This window comes from Oncorhynchus masou, chromosome 24, assembly GCF_036934945.1.
Source record: "Oncorhynchus masou masou isolate Uvic2021 chromosome 24, UVic_Omas_1.1, whole genome shotgun sequence".
Lineage (NCBI taxonomy): Eukaryota > Metazoa > Chordata > Actinopteri > Salmoniformes > Salmonidae > Oncorhynchus > Oncorhynchus masou.
The window spans coordinates 78271067-78296119 of NC_088235.1; the positions used below are offsets into that span (position 1 = coordinate 78271067).

Consider the following 25053-nt stretch of genomic DNA (forward strand, 5'->3'; position numbering starts at 1 on the left):
GGGAGTACTTTGTAGGGACCTGTGAAATTGCATAGAGTGCAAAAATAATAAAATTCAAAGGTCAACTCAGTCAGCATAAACATTTTGTTAGCAATCTTATGGTATGGGATAGAAGCTGTTCATGATCCTGGTGGTGTCAGACTTAATGCTTGCTATGCGGAAGCAGTGCAAACAGTCTATGGCTTGGGTGGTTGGAGTTTAACGATATCCCGGGCCTTTCTTTCACACAGCCTGATATAGAGGTCCTGGATGGCAGGGAGCTCGGCCCCAGTGATGTACTGGGCTGTCCAGACAAGCCTCTGTAGCGCCATGCGATCGAGGGCGGTGCTATTGTCATAAGCAGTGATACAGCCAGTCAAGATGCTCTCAATGGTACAGCTGTAGAACTTGAGGATTTGAGGGCACATGCCAAACCTTTTCAGCCTCCTTAGGGGGGAGGGAGGTGCTGGCGTGACTTCGACTGTACGAGTGGGTGTGGACCATTTTAAGTCCTTAGTGATTCGGACACCGAGGTACTTGAAGCACTCGACCCGTTCCCCTGCAGCCCTGTCGATGTGAATGGGGGCGTGCTTTCAGCAAAACTACCATTTCTTGCCTTCTCAAATGTCAACCAAAACTTAACATACTTTGTCTATTGGGCTTCAGTGCTTGATCGTCCAACTGAAGAAGATTGTTGGCTTTCACCGAGGTAACCCTAGGAAGACAAAGATTTAAAAAAAATATCAGTGTTAGGGAAACTAAAACTAGCTTCAAGCTATTTTGTGTGCAAATGCATATAGTTATGAGATGTTTTAATATTCATTTTAACAGATGTTGACCCCCAGCTAGGCGCGAAAGACCAGGTCTCACCTTCCTTTCGCGCTTCTTCCAAACCAAGTAATTTGCCCGGATGTTGTAGCACTTGGTCCCCTTCTTGATTCTGCTCCGGTAGTTCTTCTGTTTCTCCTGCGTCTTGTCCATGTTCAGTCACCTTGATTGATAACAGGAATAAATGCAATTATATTTCATATTACAAAGAAATTTCTTACATATGCCTTGAAGGGCCAGAAAATAAAATAACGGACAATAATTTTTACCTGGTCAGAAACCTCCACATCCTTCTCAGCCCGTGCCTGAAGGTGGTCCTCAAAGGCATTCTGATCTGGTTCGACAACTTCCACCACATCAGGTGGAGTTTCAGTGATCTGAAAGTACGTTATACAAAAATAGCAATAGACAAACACTGAGTCAATCACATTTGAAAGACTACAGTATATGCAATAATTGTATTTATAATTGCATTGTTTACCTCAGTCAATAGCTGCAGCCCCCAGTCCGTAGTCAGTGGAGGGCGGATGCTGCTGTTGCGTTCAAAGAGAATTACATTCAGGTTGTTTGCCTACCCTTCCTGGTACCGATCAAGGGACTTGCCCATGGCAGTCTTGAGGGTCTGGTTGGTCCATTCACCAAAATTGGAGGGGGTAGGAAAGCGATATCTACTGACAATGTAAGATAGTGAAATATGTCCATAGAAAAACAACAAATTGTAAAAAATTATTAAAACAAGCAATTGGTGACAGAATATAACATCTGTACCTTGTTCCAGCGTTCCTAACCTTGGTCACTCAAGATGACCTCAGGAGAACCGTGGGTGTTGAAGATGTCCATCATTGCCTTGGAGATGGCCTTGCCAGTCTCGTCCTTAATGGGTATCATGCAAAACAAAAATCAATTTTTGGTTCCAAGAACCCTTTTTAATGAGTTCCAGAAGAGAATTTAGATTTAAGCACACTCTTCCTTTACTGACCTGAATGGATATTGCCTCCAACCACTTGGTAAAGTGATCGGTCGCCGTCAGACACCAGCTGTTGCCATTGCTGGATTCAGTGAAGGGTCCAATAAGGTCCATCCTAACATTTAAAGTGTTAGAGAGAAGATTACGTTATTCTTACCCATATCTGTGTCATACAGTATGCATATTTTCATATTTGTAAGCATGCTGACACATATAATATTTAACTCTGCCGTGGTCAAATAAAGCAACCATTAAAAAAACTTCAGTGCAAATTTTGAATTGGGACACTTACCGATCATGTGCCATGGTGTAACAACTTTGATGGGCTTCAAGTCCGGCGCGACAGTCTTCGCCCTCTCAAACTTCTGGACAGGGTACTGACCTTCAAGCAAAAGTGACAAATTGAAACATTATGTGTAGTGTAGGTTGATTTTGGCAATCATGCGCTTCACTCCGAAATTGCCACCATGCATCGGTCAGCATGGCCTCCTCCTCCTTAGTAAAAATCACCATCCTATATGATTGCCTAACAAGTTGGAAGAGAAGAGTTGTTGAAATACTCAAGTCGAAGTACATTTGTGTCACAGGCCGGCTCATAGCCTGTGGCAAAAATGAGGGGACACGAATAACAGGTATAGGCCAATCAAAAAGGTTCTTTATTGTAAACCAAATCTATTAACTTTAAACAAAGAAAAACGAATGAGGTGTGAAAGTATCATAATGTAAGGTGTATGTAAAGTGCAGGGATGCACGAATCTGTGTGTGTGTGAATATGAAATATTAAGTAAAAGTAAGTAAAACTACAAACAAACAGGATCATACCTGGAGGAGCAGAGAGAGAGAATAATGATTAGTGAAGCAGTTTAAATACCCTGAGCCCAGGTGACTCCAATCACTAACGACCCTCCTCTGCCTGCAGGAGGAACCGCCCCTGCACTGCAGAGGGGCCGTGACATTTGGAATTACCATAATTGCTTACACCTATCCATTTGATTTATCAGGTTTAACTTATAGGTAGATACCTCAATATGACAGACATAACTATATCAGTGGGGGCTGCTGAGTGGAGGATGGCTCATAATAATGGCTGGAATGGGGTCAATGGAATGGTATCAACCACATGTGTTTGATACCATGCCATTTACTCCATTCCAGACATTATTATGAGCCATCCTCCCCTCAGCAGCCTCCACTGAACTATAGGTATAGCTAGCAACATGTAGATGACCAACTAGTTAGATGGAAAATGGTTGTTGAAGAATAGTTGTACAAAGCTAAATCTGTCCAGGTATGTAATAGTAGTTAACTGCTTAACAAATTTCTCTGAATGTTGCGCCTCTTGAAGTGGGGCCTTCATAGTACTTCGCCTAGTTGGAAAGATAAAATAAAAAATAAAATCTCCTCAAGGAATGCCATTGAAGTGCAATCTACATACAATAGCAGTTACAGTAGCTATCTAGCTAATGTTAGTTTTATTTAGCTGTCTGGCTAGCTAGATGGTGAAGTAAATAAGTACAGTAGTTAGCAACGTCAATCTAAAAACAGCTTACATTTTTTGGGGGCAGGGGGACATGATTTGGCCTTTTCAGCTGTTGCGACTTCTTTACAAAGGTGCGCGTCTGTGTGGACCATTTCAAATTCTTAGTGGACATGGAGGAACTTGAAGCTCTTAACCCGCTCCACTGCAGCCCGTCCATGGGACGTGCTCGCCCCCCGTTTTCTAACGTTGAGGGAGAGATTGTGGTTCTGGTCTCATCATCGCCGGTAATCCGGCCTACCACCGTCGTGCGTGGCCACACAGTCGTGGGTGAACAGGGAGTACAGAAGGGGACTAAGCATACACCCCTGTGGGGCCCCCGTGTTGAGGGTTAGCAGGACGCAGGTGATGTTTAAACCGAAGGAAAATTATGTGGAAGCAACATCTCATGACATCAGTCAGGAAGTTAAAGCTTCGTCGCAAATGGGTCTTCTAAATGGACAATGACCCAAAGCATACTTCCAAAGTTGTGGTGGCAAAATGGCTTAAGGACAACAAACTCAAGGTATTGGAGTGGCCATCACAAAGCCCTGACCTCAATCCTATAGAAAATTGTGGGCGAGCAAGGAGGCCTACATACCTGACTCAGTTACACCAGCTCTGTCAGGAAGAATGGAAAAATTCACCCAACTTATTGTGGGAAGCTTGTGGAAGGCTACCCGAAACGTTTGACCCAAGTTAAACAATTTAAAGGCAATGCTACCAAATACTAATTGAGTGTATGTAAACTTCTGACCCACTGGGAATGTAATGAAAAAAATAAAGCTGAAATAAATCATTCTCTACTATTATTCTGACATTTCACATTCTTAAAATAGTGGTGATCCTAACTGACCTAACACAGGGAATTTTTTACTAGGACTAAATGTCAGAGTTTAAATGTATTTGGCTAAGGTGTATGCAAACCTCCGACTTCAACTGTATATCCTTTTAGAATCTGTTCCTTTTCCTGCAGTTTGAACAGCCAAAAAGCACATGGAATCTTTCAAGATATTTCAAGCAACATTTCAAACTACCTGTGTTGGAGATTTGAAGTTAGAAAGAAATCTGAGTTATTTGCCCTCAAGTAGTTATTAGACTGTTATATGGCATATCGTGTCGCTTGCTAGCTACTCTGTTGACAGTTTGACAAGAACATGTGGTAGCTAACTTGCTAGCTTGTCAACTGTTTACAAATAAGTTATTGAATGTGCTAGAAAGCTAAATAGTAAAGTTACCTACAGTAGCTATTTGAACTCTGTGGCTCGTCAAAAATGACTCGTTTTGAAGGTTGGATTATGATATTTTCCTTTGAGGCTTTAAAAGTGTTCGTACACTTTGATTTTGAACATTCAAAGCAATTGGGAAACGTCCATGGCATGCATTGTTGTCACCTTTGATTGCAACATAACTTTGAAGCACGAGCACCACCACCAGGGTAGACCTTGAAACTAGCCCAAACGTTTATTTTCGCAGCAAGAGTTGCCATATTTAGCCTATAAACCCCTTCCCCACGTTATCGAGTGAATTAAGAAGAATTTCGATTTAACTCTTAATGACCTAAGAAGCGAAATTGTGTTTTCAATCAAAATAATAATTATTGTGAGCTAATGTGACTAATAAAGGAATTTGGATATGTCTCAAGACAAATATAATTAACCCTTATAAAACGAGACAAATCGAATGTTAGGCTGTTGTGTGTCAATTGTGGCGTTTTTACACAAACCGTTATAAATGGCCTATTTACGAGATTGACTTGTCATTTCAATAGACCGTGGCTAGGCCTACTGACTAAAATACAAGTAGCATATAGCACTTGATAGGCCTACATCTAATTTCAGATAGCCTACAGTAGCCTGGGCAAAATGAACGATTTAGCAGCTTGCTTAGTTCAAAATGGTAGACTAGTTTGTTTAACATGAAGTGAGGCAATTTCATGGAATATGCTACTGAGGATGTTTCATCATCTTTGAAAATAAGATTTTGTTCTTAACTGACTTGCCTAGTTAAATAGAGGTAAAAATAAAAATTCATTCCTATGGAGGACTGCACCGTCTGAGGAGTACCAAATTGGCACATCTCAGGAGTAGTCATTCATAGCTATTGCTAATAATTGGCCAATTAGAGGCTTTGAAACCACCGGCTGCCATGTGGAAGTGTCATAATACCCATAAAACCTAGCGGTCAAACAGGGAAATGGTTCCAATCATTTTTTTCCCATAAGGGATTTTAGAAACACTTAAAATAAGGGCTGTGTTTCGTGTAGGTTTACCCTGGCGTGACGTTTTGGTAACCATGTAAATCTCAGATTCAAAAATGCAAATTAGCATAATGTAAAACTACAAATCCCTGGATGTCATCTCCAGCAGATACATTTGCCAACAGGTTGTGTCAATTTAAAGGAATCTAACCTATTTATTCATTACTACATTTAGCTAACAGATAGATTCATACCTTAGCCTCAATTCAGCAGTCTCGTCCAGATTATCATGGCATTTGCAGTTCTTTATGATAGCCACATTAGCAGCTGATTAGTTTTATTTTGGAGGATAAATCCAGGTGAATATATTGAAAAGTCACCTTTTCCTAGAGAGATTTACACGGTTATTAAAACCTCACCAGGATAAGCCTACACCAATCACAGCTCTTATTTGAAGTATTTCTAAAATCCCCTATGGGAAAAATGATTGGAACAATTTCCCTGTTTGACCTCTAGGTTTTATGGGTATTATAAGTCATACTGTGGTATTCTATAGCAGGGTTTCCCAAAGTCATCCTGTGGCCCTCCCTGGGTGGACATTGTTTTTTGTTTGAGCACTACACAGCTGATTAAAATACCGAACTCATCAAGCTTTGGGTATCTGAATCAGCTATGTAGTGCTAGGGCAAAAAACGACTTTGGGAAACCCAGCTCTATAGAATAAGTGGCTTCAAAGCCTCTAATTGGCCAATACACAACATCAACAATCCAGGGTTTATATACAGATAATTGGTTCTGCCTCTATTTTGGGAAGAATTGAGAGTTAACCCAAGTAGTTCTAAAATCAGTCACATGACTCCAGTGATGTGGGGACTTGCAAGGACTCTGCATAGCAAAGTCAGTCTGTCGCATGAAATAAAGGCCTTGGGCTGTATTTACACAGGCAACCGATTCAGAACTTTTCCCACATATTGGTCTTTTGACAATAATTGGACAAAAGATCCGAATTGGGCTGTGTAAACGGAAAATATCAGAATTGTGTAAACGGAGCCGTAGTCAGAAGTATTAATCACCATCTGTCTAAGTGTATGTGTTCGATTATGCACGTATAGGCCAAAGCCGCTCCAGAAGGTCTTTATTCACAATAAAAAAAAGGTAAACACCATTTTCGCAATCTTCAGTTTTATTTGTTGTTGGATTACAAAGTTAAGATTGCACTATGATATATTCCTTCCTTTTGTTATGAGTAGAAAACCTTTAAAGAATTAGTCGAAAGGCTTTTTTAAATATATTTTTTTACAATATATACATTTCGATCTAAATTATAAATATATAGAAAAACAAAAGCACAACCCAGAATAAAAATGCTGAACACAGTTTACAGAAAAAATAGCCTTTGTTTAAAAATACATACAATCAGTAGCATGTTTTTAGTTTCGTTTTTGTTAGCAATAAATTATTTTAATGTGATACTTCAAAAAAAACGTGTACTATTTTTCTTTCTTTTTTTAAAGCTGAAGAAACAAGGATGGTTACAGTTATACAAAAATGCAATCCATCAAAAGGTCAGGAATACAACAAGCTTGCAACTCTCAATGTTAACAGACAACAGTAACTTGATTATGCCATTCTTAGTGCAAATTTCGGAAAATGAAAAAGACCCAGCTAAAAGATAAATTGCAGTTAATTTTTTCAAACCGTGTTTGTCCGTTTCCCCAGGTTTATAATGCATATTAACTTCATGTGAGCGTTATACCACACAGTCCATTGGCCATAGGTGAAGCATGGGACACAAACTGTTAGATTGAGAAAATGCTTGGATTTATTGGAATGTGCCTGATGAGGAATTATATTTAGGACAATCTGAAGCACAAGAGAGAGAGAGAGAGGGCTATGAGATGGGTAACTACGAGAACACAGGCCTGAGCTATTGGATGTCTGGGTTGTTTGAATCTGTCAAAGTGGGTAAAGAATCTGCACATACAAGTATATCCAAGTGCAAATCTGCTCAAAATCTTTGTCAGCATTAAAATGTATTAAAAAAAGAAGACAAAAGATAATGTTCCATAAAAGAAACAGAATTTGATCTTTGCCCTAAGATAGCATAAACACTTAAAATCACCAACAATTCACAACACTTACCGACAAACAAACCCATCACAAGTCTCAAACATTTAAAAAAAAAACAATTTAAAAAAAAATACAGCAAGAGTCGTAGCACAGAATGAAGAAATAAAATAGTACTAAAATGTGTATTGGTTAGTTTCACCACTGTTGTTAGAGAAAACAATAACATTTCTCTTAACTCCCCGCCAATCAATAAATGTCTAAGATTTCTTCCTGAGATTGCTATAATAGGTCAGATCGAGCCAGTAACTACAGGGGGGTGGAATACTTTGGTATTTCTTTGCATTCTAAAGTTCTGGCAGAAGCTGTAAAAGTTGGAACGATTCTACTTAAGTCACAAGCAGAATCAGATAAAAGAACTGAAAAGAAACAAACCAACCACCCTGTACAGCACAGTGCAATATTATTTGGTGGCAGGTTATAAACTTATTTTTTTGTTTTTATAATCTTGAAAACTAGAAACATCCCTGACCAAAAGTATCATCAGGATAACAATCTAAAAACAACATGTCCCTTAAATATAAATAACAATTATAATTATCATAATAACAAGGATGACAAAAACATCAAGAGCACATTGCTTTTATCCCCATCACAATGTTTATACAAAGTTCATAAGTATTTCAGATGTCTTTAACTACAGACTACGAATAGAACAGAAAGAAAGAGGAATACAATTCTTACCATGCACAGGTGAATCTATAACCTTCGGCTGTGGAGCATAAAACAGTACTTGGACTTCTAAAACATCTGCTATTCAAAATGTCTTGTTTATTGCTTTTGATTGGTTGAACTTACCCAGGCTTCTCATGAACAAAATACAGTGCATCCATTTCACAAAGACAGACAGATCTCACAGATTCTGAAATGTAATATACGATATACATATAATATGGACTAAAACATATTCATATTAATATTGGTCAGAAAGTTGAAAACAAAATAACAAATGCACTCGACACTTTCCTGAGAACTTCAAATGAAAAGCAAACCATGGGTCACATCGTTGGATGAATGTTGTGTAGACTTAAAGTAGGATATTTGACACCATTTTAAAACCATCCACCCAATTGCATTAAACCAGCAGTATCTATCCCATCTAACCCCTGTTCTTGGTTTATCACAAGGCCTGGGAAAGCAGGGTTCCAACACAGTCTGCCGATGGGCTGAAGATCCGCTATAGTGTAGGGTCCACAGACAGGCATACACATACTGAGTTGTGGTGTGGGGGCTATCCCTGGCCCACCACCATCATAGATTCATCAGTGGGGTAAGTTAAATACAAATATAATAAATTAAGATGCCAATGCTTCGAGTATAAATCTATACATTAGGCCTATATGGGTTTCAAAGACTACATTTAAGTAGGTTTCCAAAGGCACTGTTACAATGGCAGACTTTTCTTTTCCCCCTCCCTTCTTTAAAAAAAAAAAAAAAGCGAGACACAGGCGTGAGTGATGATAGAAACTGCAGGGAGAGGGGGACACAAGGGAGAGGAAGGGGCTAAAACTAAAACATTTCACCCCTATGAACCAATCTGCCCTGTGTTGATTTTTCCAGTTTGAAGTTTTTGAGTGGAGCCCTTGGTTTAAACAAACCAAGCGTTGCAAGATAGCCCAATTCAAGTCGATGCAATGGTGATGAGGCAACACAGAAAAGCAAACACACAACAGATGTGCATGAAAGGCAGTTGGAAGCCAGCAACGTTACCAATGATACCCAACATAACCAGAAGGGGAAGCGGTGGTTCTAGAAAAATATGTTTATACATTGTGATTTCCTCAACAAAGCAACACAATTCCAACTGTGATGGATCATTTAAAAAGCACATGCGCTTTTGATATTCTTAAAAACAAAATGAAACCCAGGTGGAATTGTGTTTCTTCAAATGAGTCAAGTCTCGGTGTAGAAACTGTGGTTTTGAGCCCCCCCTACTCTCTCAATGAAGGGACCCGGCCAATTCCACCCGGGTCATTTGTTCACCATCTCCGAATGAGACCAAACCATTTGGTCTCGTGAACGTGCCCCTGGCCTGTGGATCCAGAGCCTGGAGAGGGATGGGGAAGATAAGAGCACAGGACAGGCAGTGGTGTGACTAGGCCCTGAGGGGAGCGTTCCCGCTCAGCAGCTAGAGGACAGACAGACAGCCACACTGAAGAGGTTGTTACGCAGAGTCCCATTCGTTCGGCTGGTACTGGATAACCGACTGGCGGTCCGCACTGGTCCGCATCATGTTGTCCAGGACCTCACGCGCGTTGATGAGTGTGTCCGTGCTGCAGTGGCTGTTGGTTAGAGGGAGGGGCTGCTGTTCTGAGGGGGCAAGGGCCGAGGAGGAGAAGTGAGAGGGGGTGGAGGGGGACGAGACGTGAGCCACTGTGTTGGAGGAAGAGGAGGAGGTAGAAGAGGTGGAGGGGTTAGTAGCTGTCTGGCTGGACAGAGAGTAAGGCAGAGAGTCTGGATGGTCAAGGATATAGTAGTCCTGGTGGGCGCTGTTGATTAAAGGCTGATCTGACCACTGCTGTAGCTGTGGTTGTATCTGCTGTGGCGACTGTAGCTGCCGCTGTTTGATCAGCGGTGGCTGTAGAGGTTGCTGCAGAATGTGTGCTGTGTTCTGGGCGGCAAGTGCGTGCCGCGATATCAGTCTCTCCAGGTCAAAGTCGGAGCCCCCTGTCAGGCTGATCAGGCCCAGGACTCCCTCCGTGCTGTCTGGGGAGGGAGAGGAGCTCACCGTCAGGTCCAGGACCTCCTCCCCAACCCGGAAGGGCTTGGTGGTGGAGGTTGGAGCGGGCTGCATTGGGGGCAGGGAGGGGAAGTGGTGGGGGAAGTGGGAGAAGATGCTGGCCATGCTGGGGAGCTGGTTGATCGGGCTGGGCTGGGGTTTGGGCTGGAGTAGAGGCTTGACCTGTAAAGGCTTGGCCTGGATCAGGCTCTGGTAGAAGTTCTGAGTCCTGTGGCTCTGAGACAGGCTGTGGGGCTGGGTGTGGGTCTGGCTGTAGGGCTTGGCAAGCAGGTGTAAGTCCTGAAGCTGCCGCTGCTGGGCTAGCCTCTGCTCCTGGGCATGTTGCTCCCTCTCCTTGCGCCTCCTCTTTACCTCCTCATCCATTTTGAGAAGCTCCACTCGCACACGGGCCACACAGTTTTCTGGGATCTTGATACCTAGGAGAGAAAGAGATGGTATTAGGTTTACATTTGTTTATACAAGTCGATAATTTGGCTCAGTTGATAGCAGCATAGCCTGTTGTGCCGTTTGATTTTGGCCACTGAAAAACACATTTGCCAAGACATTCAGTGATGGGGTGTGTGTGTGTGTGAATTGCATGAAGTTGTTGAGTACTCACCGACTTGCTTGTTACTATTTTTGGTTTTGAGGCGTACGATCTGCAGGATGCTGGAGCTGGTGATGTCAGAGACCACGTCAGCCACACGCTTCCAGACACGCAGCAGCGCCCCGCACAGCATGTGGTACTGGCGCAGACGCATACCCTGCAGACACTCTTGTCCCTCCTCGATCTTCTTACACTTCCCGTTCCAGTTAGCATGGCTACATTTCCCAAAGGAGAAATTGAACTGGCTCTCCCAGCTGTCCTTGGCCTGGTCTGGGGTCACCTAGGAGGGGAACCCCATGTTAAACACCTGTTTGTATGTATATTGGACCTTACATTACAGGATAGAAACAGGGCTGTATTTCCTGTTTCACTACTTTGTTTATTCCACTAGAGGGAAGCATACACTACAGAAAACCACAACAGAGACATTTCCCGCAAAACAACAAAGACAAATCTCTTTGCCATGTTCTGAGTGGAAACCCGTGTGCATGTCAGTAAACCCGATAGCTGTTCCTTCAGCCGACCAACAGACTTCTATCCGTGTGGGTGTGTCCCTGTGTGTGCACGGTGTGTATGTGTCAGACTGAGCCCTACCTTGCGGTAGCGTTGCTGCAGGTTGTCCAGGCTCTCTGGGTGGGCCTGCTTGCCGATGTTGGGCTTGTAGACAATGAAGTTCCTCCCTCGGCCCTGCTCCGCCAGCAGCACACAAGGGTGGTTCCCCCGCAACTGAGGAACACATAGGAGACGGAAATTATTTTAAAGTTCTGTAAAATACTTTCATGTGTTTTCCTCTGGGCACTATTGAACTCAGTCTGTACAATTGTTTTAAACCACCAATAAATCAAATCAAGAAAGAAGTGGAAGATTTATAGTGCGGGACATTGGCAGTGTTCAAGTGTTTGCCTGGAGGGTAATTGTAGACTGAATAGTAATTTCTTTGTTGAATTGTAGTATGAACCAAGTGAATGTAACTACAGTATAATTAAAAAAAACAGCATCAGGAAGGACGAGACAGTGTATATTCTTCACTCTTGCCACTAAAGTTAATACTGAATAAAATGATCCTTCTTTAGGTTCACAATTCCATTCTACTCCCTTGATGTGGGATGAAAGAGCCCCACTCCAAAGAACAGAGAATTGAACAGAGGAAACTGGACCCATCTGAACTGTCATTCACCTCTGGGAAACAGCCAGTCTGGAAGCTGTTCTAGCGCTGATTGAGCCCTGAGGAGGTACAGGGACTCACAGTATCACAGGCTTCCTGGTACTGCATCAGTATGCGTGCTGGGACATGCAGAGCATCGCTCTCTGCTCTATGGTAGCCAGCTACTCACCTTGTAGGAGAGGTAGAAGCCTTCGTCAGGACTGTTGAGGTTCTGGGCCTTCTCCTGGGCCTTCTCGTAGGCCTCCTCCCAGGGCATCCCTCTATCCACGCTTATCTATAGGGGTGACAGGGTAGAGGGCAAAGGTTAGAGTAGCTGCCCTATGGGAAAGCAATACGCAGAAAGTACCCACTATAGGCATGAGTCAATATTCTAACACACACAAAAATCAGTGCCCAACCCACCCGCGCCTGCACGCACAGCTCTCGGTCCTGGTTGTGTTGGTTTGAAATGTCAACTCTAGGTTAGCCTGCAGCGAAGGCAAGGCAGGAAGCCGGAGACACTAGTAATTATCTCTTTGCCTCTTTGGTTGTGTATGTGGGGAACACTACTCTTTTGTTGTGTCGCATCAATGATAGGAAGTGTTCTGTTTTTATTTCTAGGTTTAGTCTCTGAGATGTAATGTCTACTTTTCAGGCCAGAGAAGAGGCAACAGCACTGATTTAGTTACAAAACACAGTTCAGCATGCAAATCTATGTACATTTGGTATGAGGCGTCACTGCAAAAATATAGATTGAAAATCATATTGCACATGAATAATGTACCATGGGAGTGATGCCTACCTTGTAGAGCACAACCTGTCCGTCCTGGGGGTTACCCACTGTCATGAAGGTTTCCTGTTTCTCCTCATAGATTTCATCGTTACCTGGGGCCAGATCTGAAAGACAGGACACAGTGTTCCAGTCAGGAGACATATCTATCATCTCTATACAGAGCCTCAGTACCATCACAAGCTATCAGCCTCATGCTTTTGTTCATGGAAGAATATTCTAGGAAGGCCAAATGCAGCACGGTGGATTTGTTTGAATGGTATGTGTATGAATGCTATTCATATGCAGCATATGGTTCTACATGTGTATAGTTGGCCTTTACTATACAACCTAAGGGGCTCCAGAGTGGCACAGGGGTTTAAGGCACTGCATCTTAGTGCTCGAGGCGTCACTACAGACCCTGGTTCGATTCCAGGCTGTATCACAACCGGCTGTGATTGAGAGTCCCTTAGGGCGGCGCACAATTGGCCCAGCGTCGTCCGGGTTAGGGTTTGACAAGGGGGAGGCCGTCACTGTAAATAAGAATTTGTTCCTAACCGATTTGCCTAGTTAAATAAATACAAATTAAATAAATAAATAAGGGGAAAGTGCACCCTTTTATTGACTCAGGTTTTATGCGTAGACATAAAATATCCAAGCACCACTACCATGTTAAGAGTCTCCATACTGTAATGTAGAAATGCTGCCTAGTGTGAGTGTTGGAACTCTATACCTAAGATGCCCATGTCGTATTTGCCCTCCTTCTTGTCCTTTTCGATCAGGTAGTCAAAGTTGTCAGTGAAGTACTGGAACAGAGAGTTCTGCTTGTGGACCTCCAGGCCCAGGATCCTGTTGAGGAACTTGGTGATGCTGCAGTCTTTCTCAGTACTGAGACCAAAGCGAGGCTCCTTGCAGAAGATGCCCACGTCCATCATGCCATGCTTCATGTCTGAAACAGGGAATAAAGTCATTATTTCAATGTAGCTTTGGACTGGACTTGCATAATGTTTGGGACACGCACTCAACATACCTCTGAAAAACAGGGAATCGCCCCCGGGGTAGCCTTTGGGAGGGGACACCTTGCTCTCAATGTGACCCAGGATGGCTTTGGTGATCTTATCTAGAGCCTTGGTACCATACTACAGAGAATACAAATAGGGATACAGGTCATTTAGGAGGTCAGGACACTGTCCATCCCCCCAGAATCTCCAACACAACGAATCACAGGTAATGCCAATTTGACTTCTATACAAGCGGAAGCATGATCACTGTTGGCGTAATTCAAGCCAGTGCATACCTTGTTTTCAAAGTTGTATTTGCTCAGGTCTCTGGACTCTGTGGCTCTCCTGTCACCGTGGGTCAATGCACCCTGGACATAGGAACACACTGTTAGCACTAAAGTCTTATATATCACATACTGAAACACCAGCTACAAACACACATTTTTCTCAACTTCATCAGACACCTAAAGCATAGAGGCACTGAAATGACACCACTGCCAAAACATGTCAAATGCACAGATTGTGACTGAAGGTCCACTTGAAGCCAGCTGCTGCATTAACTGGTGCCCACAAAGGAATGTTCTGGGATAAAAACAAAGGGGTGTTTCTGCCAGATATGAGGTCACTGCTCATCTGGAGGCAGCCAAACATGTATTCAGCAGCTAGGAGAGTGGGGAAGAAGAGAGGCTTGGTCCTGGCATGGCATAACCCATTCTGAGGCGGGCAGAGACACCTCCCTCCCCCCTCACTTCAGAGAGAGAAGGCAAATGAATGACTGGAGTAAAGACATTACAATATGGAACTGTCTCATAGGAATCTCATAATTACCCAGACCTGGGTGTGTTCCAAAGTCTGAAAATAACCTTATTATTCAGACCAAAGGAGGACCGCAGGCATTTCCTGGGTTTGAAATACTCCGTGAAAGGTGTTTATGTGAACTCAGGTGACTATACAGAGCAGCTGGTCAATAGGACAGAGCAGTGCCAAGACAGGGTGTGATAGTGGGGGGGTGGGGGGAGAGATATACTGACTACGGGAGAAAAGGGTGGCCCCTGCTCCTAAGTTATTAGCTCAGCATACCAATCTTCACTCCAGTAAAACACAGACTTATGGGATGTGTAGTAGTTAAGAGCCACACGTACCAGGCTCTCCAGTCTCTTGGCCACGATGGAGGCAAAGCGTCTCTCCCCGGCCAGCTCAGAGATGAGGAAGATGTACTCTGGAGCCGTCACCTGGTTGGAGCGATGGGTACGACCTGGTGAATCACACACAGAGGAGGAAGACCAGTCAGAACAGACAGACAGACAGAACAAGTTGGTTAGGTTGATTTCAATGATGTATGAACAGAGGCTGATTTCCTGATAAATCTGTCTCTGAATAGATAAGTGTCTTACTAAGAGCCACCCAGCACATCTTTTCTATGGAACATATTTTTCCTGGAACACCTAGGCCACCTGACTGTTTGTGTGTGTGTGTATTGTTGTTAGTGTAAACAGTGTCTGTCAATCAGGCCCACACATGCCAACCCACGCAGTAAGTTGCTCCCCAAGGGAGCACGGCTGACGGGAAGTCAGTTAATTACTGCAAACAATTCATTCACAGATGCAATATGTGTGCGCACAGGCCTGCTTTTCCAACGTTGTTGGTGCAAAATTGCTGTATATCTAGCAGACAGCACCGGATATTAAGGCTAATTATATTATTCTGATTTAGTCGAACACCTCTCTCCCTGCAGCCAGACGAAACTGCACCACCTCCAAATTAAGTTTCTCAGCATTAATAAATGTGACTCATTCTTATCATAAGAATGTCTCGCCTCCTTAGGTCCAAAAAGACAAAATATTTTAATTTGATATACATCAAATTATGAAATCTGTCTTTAAGGAAGGCCATTTGAAGAGGCAGCAGATACCAATGAAATTACATTTTATCGGGCTAGGGTGAAACACATCTAGCAGTGGATTGTGTGAAGAGAGATTACAGGTTACACACACTGAGTGACAGTGTGTGTGTAACCTGCATTGAGGAGAGTCTAACCCTGACCCTAACCATGAATACGACCTAACCTATCTGACTCTTGACCTTTAACCCCTGGTCCTCTCCAGACTCACCAAACTGCTGAATGGCTCTGTCTGCACTCCAGGGCAGCTCCAGCGTCATGTGGACCCTCCGACACTGGTTCTTCACCCGCTTGTCTGCCTGCAGGGAGATGCCCGAGCTGGCCGCCTCTGAGATGATGGCCACCAGCTGGGGAGAGGAGGAGAGAGGGGTGGAGGAGAGCGGGAAGGAGGTTAGCGGATAGAAAAAAAACACTGCAAGACAGACCACAGAATAATGCTGTGGTATGCTGTCATAAGATATCACAGGATCGTGATTTTCTAAGCAAGAACAAACACATTCTGTGAGCGAGGCCCTTCGACTCAAAGAGCCACTTGTGATACATGTTGAATGTTTCTAGAGAGGTTGCCTGGTGCTCAAATAGCGGTCTAGTCCAGTGTCTCACCTTCTCTCCGCACATGAAGCGGTCCTTCTCCTTAAGGTTGATGTGGTCGATGGTATGGCTCTGCTCCGCACGCGACTCGTAGCGCACGCTCCCGTCAGGCCGTCGCACCACACGCCCCTTACGACCAGTCATCTACAAAAGAGGTTAGAAGGCGTCAACGGAGAACTACAGCCCAGTTCGCATCCAGTATTCATCTCACCCTTTTTCTGATGGAGCCCTTACATTACACTTCATTCAAATGTCTCTCTTTCAGAGTACTCTTTTTCTATCAGGTTGAATGGACACTTTTCTGCAACATTGGGGTACGTACCTCCGAGACTTTCTCTGGACCTCCCAACTTGTCGATGAGTTCATCCAGAGTGTTCAGAGGTAGCTCCTTCCCCAGGTCAGCGATCTTGTTCAGGAGGTCCTGCTTCATCTCCTCTATCCTGGCTGTAGAGAACCCAACCAAACCCAGACAGAGAGGCATGTTAACAACTGTAACCAGAGTCACACACAGTCATAAAACCACCAAGGAGAGACCACAGGAAGATGCCCCCCCAAATGTCTGCCAAGTGTTTTTACTGTCGACGAAGATGACGTCGTCGTCGTTGTTGTTGTCCAGCAGGGAGTCGGGTGAGGAGTTGGAGTCGGTGTCCATGCCGTCCGTGTCCGTGCTGCTGTCGTCACTGATGTTGATTACACCCCCCGGATCCACCATGGTGTGCTTTGGGAACTTGGGCTGCCGGCCCCTGGGCTTACCTAGTGGACAGAACGCACATGAGTGAATTCAGACTGTGGCTCAGTGGCTTCACCTGAATAGTCCATGATGAGATTTTAACCGGATGTGATGAGGCAACACTTTGCAACATATAAAAATAAAATTGCTATTATCATTATATAATAGGTGTGTAACGTATTGTGGTTTTGGGGTCACACGGTTCGGTTTTGGTAAGACAGGAAAATTAAATGCCACCCATAATGTTCAGCATTTGCAATGTTCCTGGCATGGTCTGTTGTGACCGAATTGTTATGTTGGGGCTTTCAAGTTTCCACTCGGACGCTGTGAGGTGGGACCATGTAGGATGTGGAAATTTAACCGTTATGACGTTGTAAATAACAGTTGGATGCATTCATGTGATTTGAACTCGTTGAGAACTGCCGATTGGCTAAATGCTTCTAAATGCTTCTAAATGCTTCTAAACCAATTCTAGAGTTCAAAAAACACATTAATAGATGGCTTTTGATAAATAATGTTTTGTTGTTGCATTTAACTGCCTGGAAATACTGTTATAGAGGCCATTTCCTTAGTAGTTGACGTCAGAGGTCAGCATGTGGGAGAAGTGTGTGCTCAGGATGGACGAGTTTCCCACTAGTAATTACCAGTTTGAGGGGCCGTTCATGTGGTAAATTCCCACTTGGTTACAAACGCACCACAACACTGCCTCCATCAGATGCGGACGCTCATAAAGGGGATGTGTCTGTAGCACGGTACATCTCTCGCTTTGGGGTAATCTCCCGCTTTGGGGTAATCTCCCGCAAGAGGGAAGTTCATAACATGTCTCTAGCACTTTCACAAGGTGCTAAAACCCCCTATTCTCAACCCCCGAGAATGGGCCCATATCTGCGGCGTAAAAAAATAAACATAGCCTACCTATTGCTCTTGTCATTTGTTTGGCCCAGGCAGAATCAGCTGCCAAGGGCTGATTGGATGTGGAGGGGAGACTGTTGTTGTTGTTTCTGACAGGCTGATCAGACCACCCGCCTTGCATGCGCATACATTCAATCATTTCATCCAAACTGCTCGTGAACATCAACGGGCGTCTGCATAGCCAGACGCTATAATAGGACTTGGTTCTATTTTAAACGCTTGACGCAATGCAAGTCCCGCCTCTCCCATCTACTCATTGGTTTTTCCGAGCATATACCCACATAGGTGATTGAACGATGAACAAGGTCCATACTCTAGTCCAGTTGGTGGCGGTAATGCACCTTAAAGTTGCCAACCACTATATAAAATCCACAGAAGAATGAACGAGACAAGATTAATCAAAGAAAAACAAACTAAAAACTAACTAGGTTTCCCCTTTTATCTTTGGATAGAATGTCAGTGTAGAGAACACACGATGTTGTGTGACCATACTGTACGCAGGTAAAACAACAACCCAATGTTAATCTCACAGGACAAATCAGCTAGCAACAGTAAGCTAGCTATGTTTTATATGTGTTTCGGCCTTAATATAGTTGGTTTTGGTATTTTAACCTGTGTGTCATGAACACGTCCGATAGGGATAGACAAAATCAACATGCACCCGCGGAACTGGTTTGGTCATCATGTTAGCGTTTCAGTAAACGTGTCAACATATTTGAGTTGATGGCAGCTGCATATTCTCATTGAGCGTGGCATCATACCGTTAATGTGTTATCCACAACTCTCTGTCCATCGTCGTTGGAATCTACCGGGAAGCCAAGATTTCACAAACCACTCAACCTCGTACAGAACTAGTTCCCGTCTGCACCCCACAAAAGGACAGTTTGAAATGTGCCAATTAAGATTTAAACTTTGATTACAACGTAGTTCTTTTAATAGAATTATCTTAGATTTACTCACGAGGCAGAGGCCTACAGCATACGCACATCCCATAGGCCTTGTGTTTTTTTAATGTATTAGTTTGAGTTGTGGACAGAAGCGAGGTCCCCGTACCGTACGGTTGGTACTAATACCGTTACACCCCTGTTATATACGCAAACTCTTGACCTGACAACACAAATGCTAATTTAGACGAAGCACCTCACAGGGGGAGCGCAGAGCTCTTAGTATTTTAGTTGACGTACGTTTTCTCTTGTTTCCAGGCGCTTTCTCTCTCCTCGGCTTCTCAGAGGGAAAGTGTTTCTGTACCAGAGCTTTGAACACCCCCCTGAGGAGAAAAGACCAGACAGACAGTTATCATCTGAATCTACCACTGTGGAAGGCTGACAGGATGTCAGGATAGTTCTGACAGGTTATAGAGATGTGAGTGACAAGCTCCGATTGACCTTATCATATACATTTTATGTCTCCCAGGGTCAGACAGTCCAGATAGACAAAGAGGGTAATTTCCAGTCTGACATCAAGCTATGCTCCCGGGTAGAACATGACTGCAGGTAGAGATCTAGGATCAGCTTACCCTCCCGAAATCCTAGCCCTTAACCATTAGCTGGGAAAACAGATTAATTGAATTTGGATCAGTGTCAAGGGGAAGATTCATCCTACACCCTCAGGTAGTGGTGTTTGAGAAAAGTGACGGGTTCTGACTAAACCTTTGACTGAAGCTGGAGAGGAATGGAATGTCTTTTAACTAGGAACCGGTAATGTACCCGGCAACAGACAACTGATTCATGTGAAAACCACAGGCGCGTCAGACAGAAAAGTTCCGGTTACACAAGATGAAAGCTGTGGTGTTGTGTGTGAGGTTTGAGTCAGGGCTGAGACAAAGATCAATTTGCTCCAATACTGTACTTAACCAAGGCTTCAGAGAGCCAAGGACACAGGACTTACTCTGCTGCGGATACGAATCTGTCCAGGTGTCCATCGTTCTCATCCAGGACCTCTCTGGTTCGGGCCTCTCCTGTAGACTGTAGACCAATCACAATGCACTGGGGAGGGGAGAAACAAGACATGAGCAGAGTGTCACACTTTAACATATCAACAAGGAAAAACATGGCTCTATTTTCCTTGCCCATTCAAATGCAGGGATAATTGTGATAACGCCTCTTGGCCAGAGAATCCCATCTAAATGACAATCATGGTTAAATAAAGGATTAATAAATTAATATAAGTGCTGGTCAGTCTCACCTTGCCAGCCTCCAGCTCCTTATTGGCCAGCTCCACCAGGCAGCGGACCTTGGCGGCGATGCAGAGGTATTTGAAGAAGCGCTGGTGAGAAGACCAGAACTGACCCCACAGGGACTTCCTGCTGACCAAGCACAGCTCATCCGCTGCACGCATGAACACAGCCAGAGTCTCCGCCCACTGAGGACACACACATACAAGTCACATCTTTAGACATACTGTAACAGGGCAGTTACACACAGTTCACACATCACTACACACACACCGGTAAATTTACTAGCAATCACACAAGCTACACACAAACAAATGCAGTCACCGGTCACATTTCTCCACATAAAAACAAATCACACATTCTACCTACCTGCATGCACACCAGTGATGGGGGGGCGATTAAAAAAAAAAAGTTAAACATATTATTTTTGCGCTAGTTGGTGATACCTGCACCAAAACATCAGTATTGGTCCTTCATATCTTACTTCCAGCCATGAGCCCTGCGCGTGATCGGGAGCGCCATTTCTTGTTTCTCCTTTTCTATTGATGAAGCTTTTGTCCGGTTGAAATATGATTGATTATATATGATTGATTATTTACATCGTTTGACATGTTTCTACAAACTTTTATTGTACTTTTTTATTTATTTTTTATTGGATTTTTCCTCTTGATGTTGAGAGCGTACATTGTGCCTTTGGATTTCTGAACTAAACGCACCAACAAAACAGAGGTTTTTGGACATAAAGGAGGGATATTATCGAACAAAACAAACATTTGTCTAACAAGGAGACCTGGGAGTGCCACCAGATGAAGATCAAAGGTAAGTGATTCATTTTAATGCTATTTCTGACTTTTGTGAGCCTTCTCCTTGGCTGTATGGTTTTAGTGGCTAGGCACTGACCTAACATAATTGCGTCGTGTGCTTTCGCAGTAAAGCCTTTTTGAAATCTGACACAGAGGTTGCATTAAGGAGAAGTTTATCTTTAAACGTATGTTAAACACTTGTATCTTTAATCAATGTTTATTTCTGTAATTTGATGTGGCTCTCTGCATTTTCACCGGATGTTTGTTTGAGACAATGATTACTGTACATAACGTGGCAATTTCAGTTAGGTTTTTGGACATAAAGATTAACTTTATCGAACAAAACACACATTTATTGTGTAACATGAAGTCCTTTGAGTGCCATCTGATGAAGATCAAAGGTTAGTGATTCATTTAATTGCTATTTCTGACTTTTGTGAGCCCTCTCCTTGGCTGGAAAATGGCTGTATAGTTTTCTGAGACTAGGCACTGACCTAACATAATTGCATGGTGTGCTTTCTCCGTAAAGCCTTTTTGAACTTGGACACTGTGGTTGGATTTACAAGAAGTTATCTTTAAAATGGTGTATAATACTTGTATGTTGGAGGAATTTTAATTATGGCATTTGTTGTATTGAATTTGGCGCCCTGCAATTTCACTGGTTGTTGTCGAGGTGGGACGCTAGCGTCCGGAATTCAATCCCATTGAGCACGTCTGGGACCTGTTGGATCGGAGGGTGAGGGCAAGGGCCATTCCCCCAGAAATATCAGGGAACTTGCAGGTGATTTGGTGGAAGAGTGGGGTAACATCTCACAGCAAGAACTGGCAAATCTGGCGCAGTCCATGAGGAGGAGATGCACCGCAGTACTTAATGCAGCTGGTGGACACACCAGATACTGACTGTTAATTTTGACCACCCCCCTTTGTTCAGGGACACATTATCCCATGTCTGCGGAACTTGTTCAGTTTGTCTCAGTTGTTGAATCTTGTTATGATCATACAAATATTTACACATTAAGTTTGCTTTAAATAAACGCAGTTGACAGTAAGAGGACTTTTTTGTTGTTGCTGAGTTTACATGCATACATATAGTGATCAATATGTTTGGAACATAAAATCACAGTATTGAATCGCAATACATATAGAGTCATAAGAATCTCATTACATATTGTATCGGCACCTAAGTATTGTGATATCGTACCGCGAGGTCCTTGGTAATTCCTGGACCTAACGCACGCATGCACACGTCTTCAGTCGCTCACCAGTTTGGCAGATTTGTTGTAGACCAGTTTGAAGTCATCGTCCAGGCTGATTTCCTCAATGCGGAAGGACACCCCTGAGAAGCTCAGCTGCCGGGCGATGTACATCCCACTCACCTTCATGTCCATTGCAACAATCTCCATGGCGCCCACACCCCTGTCAACCAAAAAGCCAAACCACACAGCCTGTCAGCTATGCTGTATTCTAAATACCAGGACTGGTCTGGTAGCCAAACCATTACAATATGTTATTCTCACAACATAGATAATCATATACATTTTAATTATAAGATAGTGATATAAATCAGGAAAAGGGCGTGTGGAATGAGACCAGACCTCTTCTCGATGGCGTGCAGGAAATCATCAAAGGTCTTGAAAGGCGTGCCGTCGCCCCAGATCCCCAGGCGGCTCATATAAATCATGTTCTTTGGCTCAGAGGCACCTGAAGGGCAAAAGAGAAGCAGGGGTGAGATATTGATACAGAGAGAGCAAGAGACAGAGAACGAGTATAACTAAGAGACCCAGAGGAATTGAAAGAAAGACCGGGAGGGAGAGGAAGACAAAAACAGGCTGAATGAGATAAGGCGGGAAAACAGACAGGAACAAGTAGACAAACAGTCCTAAATTACAGGCATTGTGAGAAAGAGCGATAGTGAAAGAGAAGACAGAGGTCCAGGTACAGTGTGAGAAAGGCCCACCTGTGGCACTGGCATAAACCACCCTGGCCAGGGGCAGCTTGTGCTGCAGGTCCAGCACGGCCTTGCCCATCTTGGTGGACGTGGCATTCTTAGCCTTGTGGCATTCGTCAAACACAATCTAGGAACATGGTCAAGGGGAAAACACTGCTACAACGTGAACCTGCCCAGCGTAAACATGCTGATTGAGCTAAACTTATGTTCAAGGATAATTGGTAGCCACTGGACGAGATGGCCATGCTAGACGGGCAATTTCATCAGGGCGTATTTGTTCTTATTTTAGGGCTCGCTTCAGTAATAGCGGTTAGAACATGCAGTAGTTCTAGGATGGCCAGTGCATTGACTGGATTGTCAATTTACAACAATTCTATACGTAGACAGAAATCCTGATAGAGCCACGGACCCGGATCATCTACAATCAGATATTATCAGGTTAAGTGACCAAGGTGATAGTGTAGCGTATAAGGATACGACGCCGTCAAAGCCGGGCTTGCACCAGTCCAGGATCTGCTTGAGTCTGGTGCGGCGCTGCCCTCCTGCTTGACTCTCACCAATCAGAGCAGAGTATGTCGCAAACAGGACTCCTTCTGAGGTAGCTGTGTCGCCATACTTTATCTACAAAAAGCGACACAAGCAGAGGTTAAACAAGACAGCATTTGTGCTTACAGACCCTCAGAAGACAACATACAGTAATTGTAATGGTTGTTTGACATATTCCTTTCTCATTGTCTCACCTTGTTTAAGGCATGCACAGGAATAGTGGGAGCATTTATGTCTTTGAGATCTCTCTCTGCGTCGTATTTCAGGTCATTGGACACACTGAACCTGAGGGGTGGAAGAGGAGAATGAGTGCATCTTTACAAAACAAGCATGACGCACAAGTGAAACAGGTTTATTTCAGAGTTGGTAGTAATCAATGGCACTGACTTTCATTGATGGTTTCTAATGAAGAATGCAGGTCACAAAGGCCCCAGTCTGACGCAATATCCATTACAACTATCGTTTTACAATCAAAACCACTCAAACTTAAATCTATTAGGCAGGGAGACACCTACCTACGTAATGGTAGGATATAACTATAAGGTAGGGAGAAACAGAGCTAGGCTAGGCTAATGTATTGAGTGTAGTAATAGTAGAAGGAATATGGTGTCTTACCATAGTGCTTTCTTCCTTCCTTTAAGGTAATTCTCCAGGATGATGCCGGCCACCGTACGGCCCTTCCCCACTCCGGCCCCGTCTCCTATCAGGAAGCCTGCTCTCTGGTTGTTCTGCAGGATCACCTCATGTTGCTGGGAACACACATGGCGCACGGTGTTCACATGTGTATACAGACATACACTATGACTAACGTATACATGTCATATTGAAGTCATTTAATAGACAACGTGACTTACAATACAAGCATTCAATTAAACAGCAGGATAATATATTGAACAAATACTGAACATAGAAACTCCACAGCTAAAGTAGGCAATACAGTAGAAAGCGTTTAAAGACATTGTATAATATACCCTTTATTTATGAACCACACACTTTTCCAAGCACTTGAACTTGTTCCTGTACACACATTATCGGTAACTAACACTTCACATTGTAGTTATTTAGTCGACACTTATAAAAGACAGGCATTTAATAAAACCACCGCATACTATTGAACAACTTACACAGAGAGGTATCAAAAGCACAGCTGAAGATAACACTAAATACAGTTTCTAAAACATACTTGAACTTGTTCCTGCCAGACCAGACAGGTGAGGTCAGAGGTGATAAAGGTGAGTGTTACCTGGCAGGCGTAGATGATGGCCTCGAGTTGCAGGGCAGAGAGCAGGCCACAGTTGATGGTGAGGTTAGGAATGGATAGAGTGTAGGTGATGTCAGGAGGAGGGACGCTGGACAGCGTGTTGGTCTCCACCACTATGTCTGGGTGGGAGATCCCTATGGTAGCTGAGGAAGGACAAAAGAGGGAGATCATTTAAATGTTGAACAGACAGGCAACATTTTACTAAATCCCTCACAGACTAACTATCAGTATCAGATTATATTATTATTCCCTGTATGAGTAGTTGTGTACTAATGTCACTGAAAAATATGACTAATTGCAAAATTCAAATTCCTTCCACAAAGAAAAACACA

General features: G+C 43.5%; 1 protein-coding gene across 4 annotated transcripts in view; it reads right to left on the bottom strand.

The window, feature by feature from the left end:
- Positions 1 to 6608: 6608 nt before the first annotated feature.
- The window catches only part of LOC135512736 (protein strawberry notch homolog 2-like), a 116953-nt gene continuing 98508 nt past the window's right edge, over positions 6609 to 25053 (bottom strand). For all 4 annotated transcript variants that reach the window (XM_064935061.1, XM_064935062.1, XM_064935063.1 and 1 more), the window contains 23 exons: positions 24704 to 24864; positions 24076 to 24209; positions 23655 to 23745; positions 23392 to 23535; positions 22924 to 23041; positions 22562 to 22667; positions 22229 to 22382; positions 20175 to 20351; positions 19878 to 19975; positions 19175 to 19257; positions 16925 to 17101; positions 16671 to 16792; positions 16361 to 16492; positions 15969 to 16104; positions 15000 to 15112; positions 14154 to 14225; positions 13887 to 13995; positions 13590 to 13805; positions 12890 to 12984; positions 12278 to 12382; positions 11538 to 11669; positions 10956 to 11223; positions 6609 to 10773 (listed from right to left, as the gene is read on the bottom strand). In XM_064935061.1, the coding sequence (XP_064791133.1) occupies positions 9782 to 10773; positions 10956 to 11223; positions 11538 to 11669; positions 12278 to 12382; positions 12890 to 12984; positions 13590 to 13805; positions 13887 to 13995; positions 14154 to 14225; positions 15000 to 15112; positions 15969 to 16104; positions 16361 to 16492; positions 16671 to 16792; positions 16925 to 17101; positions 19175 to 19257; positions 19878 to 19975; positions 20175 to 20351; positions 22229 to 22382; positions 22562 to 22667; positions 22924 to 23041; positions 23392 to 23535; positions 23655 to 23745; positions 24076 to 24209; positions 24704 to 24864 (3935 nt within the window). In that variant the 3' untranslated portion in view covers positions 6609 to 9781. The remainder of the gene's footprint in view (positions 10774 to 10955; positions 11224 to 11537; positions 11670 to 12277; positions 12383 to 12889; positions 12985 to 13589; positions 13806 to 13886; positions 13996 to 14153; positions 14226 to 14999; positions 15113 to 15968; positions 16105 to 16360; positions 16493 to 16670; positions 16793 to 16924; positions 17102 to 19174; positions 19258 to 19877; positions 19976 to 20174; positions 20352 to 22228; positions 22383 to 22561; positions 22668 to 22923; positions 23042 to 23391; positions 23536 to 23654; positions 23746 to 24075; positions 24210 to 24703; positions 24865 to 25053) is intronic.